This window comes from Megalobrama amblycephala, linkage group LG14 (genome assembly GCF_018812025.1).
Source record: "Megalobrama amblycephala isolate DHTTF-2021 linkage group LG14, ASM1881202v1, whole genome shotgun sequence".
NCBI lineage: Eukaryota > Metazoa > Chordata > Actinopteri > Cypriniformes > Xenocyprididae > Megalobrama > Megalobrama amblycephala.
This window is the reverse complement of record NC_063057.1, coordinates 10,577,321-10,590,539: the sequence shown is the minus strand read 5'-3', so window position 1 is coordinate 10,590,539 and position 13,219 is coordinate 10,577,321. Positions and strand designations below refer to the sequence as shown.

General features: G+C 38.5%; 1 protein-coding gene across 2 annotated transcripts in view; it reads right to left on the bottom strand.

The window, feature by feature from the left end:
• The window catches only part of sema3aa (sema domain, immunoglobulin domain (Ig), short basic domain, secreted, (semaphorin) 3Aa), a 124,420-nt gene that overhangs the window by 37,457 nt on the left and 73,744 nt on the right, over positions 1-13,219 (bottom strand). Inside the window, exon 1 of one of the 2 annotated variants that reach the window (XM_048157001.1) lies at positions 4,311-4,866. The exons of the other annotated variant lie outside the window; for it this stretch is intronic. Within the exon in view, the coding sequence (XP_048012958.1) occupies positions 4,311-4,422 (112 nt within the window). The 5' untranslated portion in view covers positions 4,423-4,866. Of the gene's footprint in view, positions 1-4,310; positions 4,867-13,219 lie in introns of those variants that run through there. 2 annotated transcript variants of the gene reach the window in all.

Here is a 13,219-nt window from a genome sequence, read left to right as displayed (position 1 = left end):
TGATAGCCCTGACAAGAGCAATTTTCACCGACGGTAGTTTAAAACATACAAGGGGAATAGAGAGAAGACATAGCGCTGGTATAATTACAGGGAGGAGAAACGAAGAGGAAAATCTATCACTCGGCCATCATTTAACAACTAAGATGGATCTCTCCGTCTGCGAATGTCCGACTGGCCTCCCCGGAGGCGGTATGACTGTGAGCGGCCCTGAATTGCAAACTCTATGTGCAACTCATGATAAATCTGTGTGTGAGAAAGCGATATCCGTCCCCCCTTCCCGGCGCTCGTTCAAGTGTGCGTCTCTGGAGAGCATGTCTGCGCGTTTATTTGGCTTAATTACTATGCTGCATTCACAGGGGGAGTGAGAATGAATGACACTTCACTTAACGACTATCCTCTCCTGGCCAACTACTGTCTGCCCACCGCCTTCATTAAAACAGCCGCTCTCTTCCCTTCCTGCTCCCTCTTTGCCACTCTTCCTCCATCCTTTCCTCTCTTCCTCTCTCTCGTTTTAACACTCAGACACTGTGTGGGTGTGAACAGCGATCTGTCATACTGCAGAGCATCAAAAGAGCCATCAAGCACCTGTGGACTATGTCTCTCCGTTACACACACACACACACACACACACACACACACACACACACACACACACACACACAAACAGCTCTATCACCATGGCCAGGTGTCTAATTATCTAAGCCTGCCTCCATTCTCACACATCTTGCTGGCCAAAAACACATCAGACACATTTTCTGTCTCGCACACACAAACAGACACACACACACACATAATGTCTCACTCACAATTATCCAATAAATAAGAAAACAACTTATTGTACAATATATGGAGCCGATAAGTCAACAATGTTTTTTTTTTTTTTACTTACACTAATCTTAAAAGCAGATACATGTGTATAATACATATAGGCTATATATATATATATATATATATATATATATATATATATATATATATATATATATATATATATTAGACCACCTGTCATAATAAAAACTACAAACGTTATTGTCATTTATCAGGCAAAAACAAACTGAAACACGTAAATAGTCTTTAGTCACACATAAGAACCAAAAAAATCACATAATTTAATTTTTATTTTGAATGGCCTCCTTTGGTACTTGATAGCAGCTTGAATTCTTGCTGACATTGTTTTTATGTACTTTTCCACAGTCTCTTTTGTTACTGACTTCCAAATAGTTTCTATTTGTTCCCAAAGACTGGCTTTTGATGAAAATTTTGTGCGATCCATCTTTGAATCCATTAAATCCCAACAATAATTATATTTTGGCATTAGAAACACTACTGTGACTAAAGAGATTACACATACTGGTGTGGATTAACCATTACAGAAACATAAAAAATGATTTTGGTAATCACCAATACTGTTAGTTTAGGGCAGCTGTGGCACAAACCTTACATTGGGTGGTGGTCTAATAAATTTGTTAAGTACTAGAACATTTTGAGGTCTGTCAGTCATCAGCGATGGACGATGGCATCATCTATCGGCCTAACCCTAGTGGAAACTAATTCCATGTTTTCTAATAATATGACCAAGTTAGCAGCATTTATATTGAAAATAGCAGAGGGTCTAAAACATTCCCTTGCAGCACTCCATAATTTACAAAATGGTAACCTGATAGGTACGATCTAGACCACCTTAATGCTTGTCCGTAATTACCAGTGTAATTTTGTAATCAGTCTAAGAGTATGTCATGATCTATAGTGTTGAACGCAGCACTAAGATCAAGTGAAACTAGTATTAAGATGCAGCCTTGGTCAGAAGTTAGAAGTCATTTGGATTTTTATTGAGCGCAGTTGCTATGATGGGGCCTGAATCTTTTTTTTTTGCAAGAAGGAGCACAATTGAGCAGACTTTATTTTAACTTAATATTTACTCAAAAGTCAACATTTTTTTAACTATTCATTGACAAGACTGTAGGCAGATTTTGGAACTGACATGGGGTGGAACGATGACTAATGAATGATATGTTACTAGTCTTAGCAGTGAAGCTATGTGTATTTTGTTGTTAAGACAGTATCCGTGGATCAAATGACATCTTAACATGCCTGAATGAAATATTTAACACTGTTTCCTAACAAGCGATAAAATGACAAGAGATAAAAGTTATCGTTGTGTCCATAGCAAGCGACAGGACATTTTGTCAAATGCTTAGTTACGGATTTCTGTAGCGTCGCACTGGGTAGCTGCCCTGTTTATATAAAAATATCAGTGGTTCAAAATCCTGTTCCACAAGTGTCCACTAAACATCAATTATCATCTGATTGATCGCGGGGGGTCGGGGGTCAGGAACTACCCCATCTGAGAGTTGCCCCCCCCCCAAAAAATATCATTAAAAACCACACTGATTTTTTTTAAAAATTCATCTGTCAATCAAACTAAATCCAAATCCATTACAACATACGAAAGACTCTAACATGAATCAGAGAAAACATAGCCATAAAGTGCACAGGTGGCATAAGTTTGGAAAGCATCGTGGTGATGCAATGTGAGACTGTTTTCCCACAATTCTTTGGGCCATCCAAGTACAACAGTATTAACTCAAAGAAGCATATGATTGATTACAGGTGGACCTGCATCTTTTTTATATTAAGGTCTCCTTTCCTCTTAAAGTTAAACAGCAGATGCTGATGCTCAGAGCAACAATTGGTTTCTTAAATCCTCTCTCTTCAATCTGCATGCTCTCTCTTTCTTAACAACACATTCTCAGACAAAAATAAATCGTCTTTTTCACTCCTCCTTCATTCTCTGTCTCTATAAAAGAAATGAGAGGGCGTTAAACGGACCCTGGTGGGGTAAACCCATGCCACACACAGACCTTACAATCAACACACCAGAAGCACAGATTCACTGACAGAACAGAAGGCTATATTTATCAAATGAGGGAGAGAGAGATCACCGCCACACATTGATGCGTATACTTTTGGTCATGTTCCTGAACAAAGAACCACAGCAAGCCCGCTAAGCGTACATTAAAAAGGGAAACAGCCCAAAATATGACAAAAATGTTGCCACTTATTTCCGTGAGAGATGAAAGCTCTGGGTTACAAAGAGGCTGCTATAGTCTGGATCTCTCCGCTGTCTCCAATAAAATAGCACAGCCCGGAGAATAACATGTTTGCTGTTACCACCATTCACGCATAGCAGCCAGCATCACCAGAGCACTTCAAATGCAACATATAGAGTATATTAACAGAGAATAATGCTTCAAAATATACAGTGTGTGCGAGTACTTGCTCGAGTGTGTCCACATGACAATATAAGACTGAGGATTGTGACAAAGCTAGTAAACGCAGAGAAGTATTCCAGCTTAAGATAAATTGACAGCATTTGTGGCATATGTTTATTAACACCAAAAAATGTTCCACAAAAATGTGGCAAAAAATCTGAGTTACAGTGAGAAACTTACGAAAACAGGGACAATCCATTAGCATTAAAAAACTCACTGTTTTAATAGTATAACCACAAAGCATAAACAATACATATGTTAACATGATTTCAGTGTGAAAAAGCAGCTTTTCTGTATAGTTACATCTAATTTTACAACTTTGTTGCCACGACGATAGAATGCAATAAATCCTAAAATTACTGAAAATTATTTAAACAGCTTTATAGTTCAAATAATACAGAAGAATTAATGTTAGTGGTTTTATAAAATTAGAAGCTTTACATTATTGCTTCAAAAATTGTCCCCATTCACTTACATTGTAAGTGCTTCACTGTAACCTTGGTTTATTCATTTTTCCCCCCAAAGAAAACAAGGAGTGTATCAAAATAATGTTTCAGTGCTAATCAACATGTTGTAGACTGAATTTAACTCGTACTGAACCCGCAATATTTCTTTAAAGGATTGCTGTAAAATCAATTTAGAGGCATGAGAAATTAGATTTCTGGCCGCAACTGCAGTGTCATTACCCACGATAATTCATTCAGAGTTCACAAACCATAAGACAGGGTACAACCAGTGCAGAGTTTAGAGCTATAGGACAGTGTACTGGAAAAATGATGTAGAAGAGCCAAAACATGCAGAAACACCACATGGAAACAATCTGTCAGTGCAAAATGAGTATACATTTTATGCAAGAGTGTGAGAGAGACTGGAAAGGAATTAAACAACAGAAGAAAGTCAAATATATATAATGTCATAGACATAAAAAAGAGTCAAGTTTGAGAGTATAAATAGGTATAAGATGGGTAATAAGAATAAAAAAGGTAATAAAGCTTGTGTGCATTACGAAATAGAGATGGGTCTGGTTGCAAAACTTACCCTTGTAAGAGAGCTTGAGTCTGGGCACATTATCTTTGGTGTGCTGGGGTGCAACTCTTCCAGGTAAAGCCACCCCACACAACAGCAGAAAAATCCCAACTAGGTAATCCATGGTGCTGGAGCGCTGGCCTCCAGCCCAGGGGGGCTTGTAGCCCACAGTGCCCAGAGCAAAGTGCTTCCCTCTGGGATAGCCGAGATCTTTGGAGTCCCTCCTTACTTCAAAAGATCCAGCGCCTGGAGCTTCTCCCCTAGGAGGCAATCCGAAATCAGATCCCAAGTGAGACAGGAGACGGGGGTTCACATGGCTCCATGTGGGGGGCGTTTCACCGGTCGTGGGGGTAAAGGTGTACTCCTCTGGGATGCGTTCTCGGACACTGGTGGGGAGGACTGGAGACTGGGGTTCTGTGTTTGTGGGAGAGGTAGAGTTTCAGTAAGGGATCCGGCAGACTCTCTCTCCGCTCCGGCTTCACGCACACACACTCTCACACACACTCTCACAGACTGCTTCTGCTTGTGTCCACGGCTCAGCCTGAATGAGAGGGAGAGGGAGAGAGAGAAGTACACCATCCACCGGAGCGCAGGAGGGGAAGGGAGGGGAGGAGAGGGAGGGAGGGGGAGCAGCTGAAGGGGGAGGAGGAAGTTGAACGAAGGAGCGGAGCTGAAAGGAGAGGTATGCGAAAGACTCTTCTGCAAAGGTTTGCTTGCTCTGTCTGTGTCCTTCTTTTCTGCATAGCTTATACGCTGCACCTTCAATGCATTGTCTTCCCAGCTGCTCTCTTCTTTTTGGCTTTCTGACAGACCATCATATTTCATCATATTCCTAGCCTCTAAAATATTTCTGTCTGTCTAGTATGTTTGCCTAGATTGAAATAATAAAATATATATAAAATAATACTAAATAAAAATATAGAAAAGATTAGTTATACCTAGATTCACAACTCAAGGTTTGGGTAATATAGTATATATTAATAAATATTAATAAAATAATGATGAATACAATAAGAAAATTGTAAAAATTCTTCTATCTATCTATCTATCTATCTATCTATCTATCTATCTATCTATCTATCTATCTATCTATCTATCTATCTATCTATCTATCTATCTATCTATCTATCTATCTATCTATCTATCTATCAGATTTGAGTACTAATATATTAATAGAACAAAATATCTATCTATTTATCTATCATCAGATTTGGGTAATAATGAAAAAAAAGAAATATCTAGATTCCAAAATTGAGAAATTAATAAATAAATCAATCCTCTGCTATTTTAAGGTGTTTCTATGAAAGCTTGTTTCTACCACTAAATAAAAATTAAAAAAAAAAGGTAATTGCAACTTTTTATCTCACAATTCTGACTTCTTTTCTCAGAATTGTGAGATACAAACTCACAATTGCAAGAAATAAAGTCAGAATTGCAAGATATAAACTCACAATTACAAAAAATAAAGTCAGAATTGTGAGTTATACACTCAAAATTGCGTGTTACAAACTCACAATTGCTAGAAATTAAGTCAGAATTACAATTTTTTACATATTTCTGACTTTTTTCTTGCAATTCTGACTTCTTTTCTCAGAATTGTGATATAAACTCACAATTGTGAGTTATAAAATCCAAATCTGAGAAAAATATATTGAATTTTCTCAGAATTTTGAGTAAATATCTCACAATTCTGACTTTATAACTTGCAAATGTGTGTTATAAAGTCAGAATTGTGATATATAAACACAATTCTGAAAAAAAAACATGCAACTGCGACTTTATATTACGCAATTCTGACTTTATAACTCGCAATTGCTTGTTTACATCATACAATTCAGACTTTATAATTTGAAATTGAGTTTATATCACGCAATTCTGAGTTAAAAAGTTGCAATTACCTTTTTTATTTTTTTTTCTGTGGCGGAAACAAGCTTCCGAATGTTTCTCTTTTTGTCATTGTGAGAAATATGTTCCTCTCTGGTGTGCACTAACCAATTTCACTAAAATATGAGGCAAGTAAATCAGATGTACTGATAATCCTAAAAACAAATCAAAAAGTGAAACATCGAGCCAGTCTACAGCTAGACTATCCTGCATTCTTATCTCTCACTCTCTGCTTGTTGTAACAAAGCCTCTGATAGACAGAGGTGTTAATGTGTGATTTTTCACCCCTGAGTGCTAAAGACAAAAGTGCCTCACAAACACCAGCTGAGTGTGTGAAGGTATTTCACAACCATGCAAATGTGTTAAAAAAAAGCACAGATCTCTCAATTCCTTTAGTATGTCCATATGTAAGTGTTTCCTGCTTTCATGAGCGGGTCTGTGCCAATACCTCATCACCTTTACTATCAAACATGCTCTTTAGGTGTTTACACCACATTGTGGGGATGATGGACAGACCCTACAACCTCCACACCTCCTTATATCAGAAGGCCAAAAATCATCCACCTGCAGCCCGGTCTCCATCAACCCACAGCAGAGACCGTATCCCAGGTCGATCCACTGGCATGTCAAAATTTTCCTCTGGTTGTTGCTCTCTCGTACAGCAGCTATGTGAAGGGGATTTGTCAGGGTGCTTTGACTAATGATGTCTTAATGAATTGCAACTCGCAGTGCACTAAAATGAGATAACTCATTGACAACCAGTTTCCAGAAGCCTGTCAGTAGCAAAGTGGTAAAAATAGCCTCCGAAACATGAGATCCACATAGGAACGGCTTCCTCTAAACACAGCGAATGAATCCTGTCAGTCAGAGAGGCTTTGATAAACAGGACATTTATATTGGGATATAAACTTGTAAAGTGTTCTTATAATCATTAGTGCAAATGCAAAAGTGTCAATGACCTATTGGCGTGGAATGATTTGTGCAATCTACTATATAAATAACAAATGTAAATAATTATCTGTCTGTCACTTACGACTAGGCCTATAGGCAAATGTTCCCATTTTTGGCATGTATATACCTGCAAGATCACACATGTGCATGCAAAAATCAATGATATGTAGGTGTCTCTCTGCATCCACCCTTTCGTTCCTCTTAAGGAGTGACTGAAGGTGATATGAGCAATGGTTGGTGACTACAAATGAGTCCTCGTCTAATTTTCCAAGTAAAATATCCCAAAATCCAAGAAACAAATTCACATGAGAAGGATCAACAGCATAAACCAGGATCATCAAAATACCACAAAATGTTTTTTTAAATGTATTAATCAAAATGAATAATTGATATCACAATCTAAATAAATAAAGTTTTTTGTTAAACTTTATGATTTTTCCGTTTTTGTCATAATTGTGCAGCAATTTAGTTCACCTCTTTACCTTCACCTTCACTTTCTCATTGAACTAGCCTTTCCCTTCCTGTATTCTGTTCTTTAGAGGTCATTGTCATGACTATTACGGTAACTGCCGGCCACGTTCAAGGTTGCACTCTGCCGGAAGGAACTTCCTGTTTGAGAGGTCACACTTCCTGTCTGTGTAACACACAGCAGTGACGTTTCTCCAAACCATGTGCACCAAGTCAGCAGATATTACTAAACCGCACGCACATACACTTACCCTCCTGAAGGAGTTTTGGTTTAGGTGAGAGGGGAATGATGGGAGTGGAGGAGAGGAAGGAAGGATGGAAAAAGAAAGACAGGAGAAGAGAGGTGTAATGTTTGCGTGGCATAAGAAGTCAGTCTCCACTCAACCCACATCCTCCACTCGCAGTGATGACAGATCGGACGCCTTGGTCTGCTCAATCAACACATGGCCCAGTGAAAGAGAGAGAAACAGAGAGAGAGAGAGAGAGAGAGATGGAGCAGTAAAAAAAAAAAAAAAAAAAAACACAAATCACATCTGCTCATGAACAACAAGCCTGTAGATTGGAATTCTGTGTAGCGAACAACACAAGTGAAGTGATTTAGTGTTGTTGTAAGAGGATAGATAGATAGATAGATAGATAGATAGATAGATAGATAGATAGATAGATAGATCGATAGATAGATCGATAGATAGATAGACTTATCCATTTTATCTCTGTAAGGCCCTGTGTCCTGGAATTACGATGCATTAAGATGCAACAAGTGGACGACACTAAATACAGGTGTAAACGGGGTGTAAAACGTTTTGAGCTTATCCACATTCGTCCACTACCAGAGGTAGTTGAATACGCATTTGCTTTTGTAGTGGAAATGCTCGTTGTTGAATGCGTCCGAACAACGCAAAAATCCATCTATTCTCTGCCCACTGACCTAATGCATAAACATTATGAGAAATGCGCTAGCCAGACGGGATTTAAACTTTGTCGACTGAAGACCCAAGTTTGGTTTGAAGATGAAAAGCGTAGTCAGATTCTTGAATGAATGATTCTTCTGAACCAGTTATTTTTGGTGACTCAAAAACATACAGCACACGCAGTGTAGTCTGATTCCTGAAAAAATGACCCATATGAACCAGTTCTATTTAGTAAACCAAAACACACAGTACAGTGCATTCAGTTCAGTCTGATTCCCAAATGAATGACTCTTATCAACAGATGCTAAATCCAGGTGTAAGTGGGGTGTAAAAAGGTTTTAGTCGAAAACACATTTGACAGGATTGCTTTCGTACTGTAAACGCTCATGTGGTTGAATGCGTTCGAACAGCCTTATGTGTAAATATTATGTGAAGCGCGCTAGCCAGACTGGATTTAAACTTTGTCGGCTGAAGTCCCAAGTTTGATTTAAAGATGAAAAACATACCAAGCATGATGTTCTCACACCATTCCTGATTTCTAACATGCACTAACCGTGTTCGGTGTGGTCTTGCGGCTATTAGAGCAGAAAGAAAAGCTGATGCTCTCCGCGTTTTTCCTTCCTCTCTGGGTGCCTTCATATGTAAATTGCGTGAGCTTATTTTGTCCATTAGTTCGAAAGATCTATAGACCCATAGACCCTCCCCTTGAAGAAATCAGGACAGAAGTGGTTGAAAGTGGACAAAAGACCAGGTGTAAACGGGTATGTGTCTTACTCTTCCACTTGTGATCCGATCGACAAAAACGGATCAGGTGTAAACAGAGCCTAAGAGAAAAGAACTCATTCTTGTATCACTCACAATTTCATGAGATGACAGAATTTGCATGGCAATGACAGCTATAAAGCAGAAATACCAAAGCAGACAGGGCCAAAAACAAGCCTTTCTCTCTCTCTTTCTCTCTCTCTCAAGAGAGTAGGCAAGTAACCCTAGGGCGTCATCACACTCCAAAAAAAGAGAGGGAGCCGAGAACGTAATCACTTTACCAGAGATTCCTGCTGGAACAGCAAAGCTCCCTGGAACATGTACTCTATTACTTGATGTAATAGAGAGGTGTTACACCAGCAGAAGACAGGAGGTGATGAGAGAGAGTGAGCGCTGACGATGTTGTGTGCTAAGATACCTTGAAATGGTTAAATCTGACTTTTAACATTTTTATGATAGAAGAAAAAATGCAAACAATCCTTTTTATACTTGGAATATATTAAAAATTGTGGTCACACTTTAGATTAGGGTCCAATTCTCACTATTATCTAACGATTAAATATGACTTTTGCGTCAATAAACCCCTAATTACTGCTTATTAATAGTTAGGCAGTTGTTAGGTTTAGGTATTGGGTAGGATGCAGAATATAGTCATGCAGAATATGGTCATGCTAATAAACACCTAGTTAAAGGTGCTAAAGAGGATGTTTTGTTTTATAAATTTTTGCAATATTACTTGAAACTGTCTTTACTAACTGATAAAAGACTATTTATTAGGTGCACTGAAAGTAATAATATTAATATACATCATCTGCGCACGAGGTAGGGCCTTAAAAACATCAGCCAATCGTTTACGCAATCATCGCGTAAACGATTGGCCCTCTGGCTTGTCAATCACTGCTGTGACGTTCCTTGTGAGAGACGAGCGCGGCTGCGCGCTCCAGTAACTTTCCACACTCCACAGGCGCCGCATGCAATGTTTTTGTCAGGAGACAGGAGTAACAACTGCATATTATGTGTTACCTGCGGTGAGTCCGACATAATGAATCCAAAAAACACAACACAGCGAATAGCGGTGGTAAACACTCGTGTTCCAATACTCATGCATGAGTTTTGGGAGGCGTTCCTTTGAAATGAGCTGTGAAGGAGGGGGGTTGTTCTTACGCATGCGCTCATTTCAAAAACTCACTAACAGTCTTTGGATTCTCAGTCGACGAAAAAAAATCCTCTCTATCACCTTTAATAGTAAGAATTGGACCCTAAACTAAAATGTTACTAAAATCTTTTCAACTTCATGACGGAGAGCACACAGATTCTGCTCCGAATTCATCAGTTTTCCTCAGAACTTGAGGGTGTGTTTGACTCATTTAGTACCTCCTGTCCACTTCCATTTCGGAAAAGGGGTGTTTCCGCTGTTTCATCAGAGGGGCCAGGGTCAGAGGTCAGCTTTCATTTTACAAAAGAGGTCACAGTTCTTACCATGCAGACGACGGAAGTTTCATAATCTACCGTTCCATACGCCACATGCCCCTACCCTGACACCCTCCACCTCATGAAAGCTTTTGATATTAAATCTATTTGTTTGTAAACAGAATGTAAATAAACAGTGACGAAGCACATTATGATGTATGGGTGAAATGGCACCCTCATAAAAACATCAAAGAAAGAGCGTCGAGTTTGAGAAATGGGGCTGAATATTTTTTTATCAGTAATTTGTTCCCGTCTATCACAGTGGAGGAAGCATCCCGCAGCGTCTTTGACACAGATGCATCCGTTCCAGCGGCGCATCAACGGGGTCTTCAAATTTCAGAAGTGATTTACAGAGCAGAACAGAGGAAGAAAGAATAAAAAACTCTGATTCATAATGTCTGACAGTGTCTGGGCTTGTCTTACAGGTGATGTAATGTGAGTGGCAGACAGCAGGATGAGATGGAGATATATCGCCGTGTGGTTTGCCGTGGGAGAATCTCAAGTTAAAATGAGTGCAAATGGAAAGAATTTTTGAGTTGTCAGTTAACCAAGTAAAATATTCAAGCTAAAAACGAGAAAAGGTAATAAAAATCCCTACAATGATGTACTGTGAATGTACCATGATAGAGTGATGGTATCAGATGGTAACTCCTGCTGAATCTTCAGTGCCACAATTTTTTTAGTGCATCAAAAACATAGTGCAACCAGTGTAGTCTGATTCCTAAATGAATAACTTTTGTATTGGACCTATTTAGTGAATCAAAACATCCAGTGCATCCAGTGTCTAATTCCCAAACAAATGATTCTTCTCCCACACGGTTCTTTTTTGTGGATCAAAAACACAGCATATACAAGTATATCTGATTCCTGAACAAATGACTCTTATAAACCTTTTTTTTTTTTTTTAGTGAATCAAACATACAGTGCAAACCTGTGCAAAACTAGTCTGATTGCTGAAAAAATGACCCATATGAACCGGTTCTTTTTAGTGAATCAAAAACATACAGTACAACCAGTGTCGGATTCCCAAACAAATTACTCTTATGAATGGTTCTCTTTAGTCAAACAAAATCAGTGCAACAAGTATAGACTGGTTGTTTTAATACGTAGTAGTTCAAAAAGTTGTCTAACGAATCCTACACTAAACCGAATACATCAGAGTGGTTACTGAATCACCATCTGACTCACTTACTGAACACACATACAAAAAAAACTAATTTTTGGTACTTTTTTGTTAGTGAAAAGATGAATTACAGCCCTATTACTTGCTTTAATAGACTCTGTACCTAAAAGAATCACTATTAAACTGTTACTGGAGTATTCAGGTCAGAACAAATAACACTAGTTCCAGGGTAGATATTGAAACGGCTCTGAATGGATGTGCAGGTCTCCGCTCCGGATCACAGGAGTTTATTGTCTGTTGGAGTGCTCCTAAAAAGCACTAGTGATGTGGAAAGGCCTAGTCAAGTTTGTGAGGAAGCTGAACTAATCCTGGAGGCAAAAGGTCTTTTTAAATCTCATGTATATGTAAATGTTGTGTGGCGTCAGTGAATGGCTCGGTCCGAAGAGCTTAACTCGAGATCGGCTGAGACAACAGAAAAGCGCTCATTATTCCATTTGTGTAACCCAATCAGAAGGCTTAAGCTGGCAGAAAATCCCCCCTGCAACCCCCAGTCAAGGTGAATTGGGGTTAAGAAGGACACAGAAAGAGCATTAGCTTCTTTGCATGGATGCTGAAATTAAAATGTAACAAAATTAAATGGAGAGTTTCAGCTACAGAGGTCAATTACTGTATTGGGACCAATAAACAAAGCTTGTTTGGAAATGGTAAGTGGGCTTCACGAAGCTCACAAAAGTTTAAAAACCAACCAAAGACATACACAGTACTGGTGTGAGTCAAAGTGCATTGTTCAGATGGAGAGATCTCAGATCTCATTACTATTTTCAGTGCCTCGCACCATGAACACAGCATTTTTAAGTTGTGTCAAGTGAAAAAACAGTTTATAAAATTTTAAACTTTTACAGTTGACTCAAAACTTAGTTCCATTCAGCTGACCCCTGGACTGAAGGTACAATTTTGACAGAAATATCGCTGAAAATTATGCTATACCCAATCCCCAAAATAAAAGCCGTCCCTTTTGGGTACGATATGTTTGTGTATACTAATCAAAAATTTCTAAATGTAATAAAATTAAATGTAAAACATTTTTAAAATATACTAATCACACAATTTCCATATAAATAAAAAATAATAAATAAAAAACAAAATAAAAATACTAAAATAAAATAAAATAATTTAAAATAAAAACTTTTTTTACTATTCATTTCTTTAGGGATAAAACTTTTTTAATGAGGGGGAAAAAATGACTGATTTTTAATTTTTTGGGGGGGAAACAAAGGGCACCAAAGGCTGCATGTCATGAATCTCTAGTCTTGGATATCATTGTTGTCAGGCACTAGGCTCTGCAGCTTGGG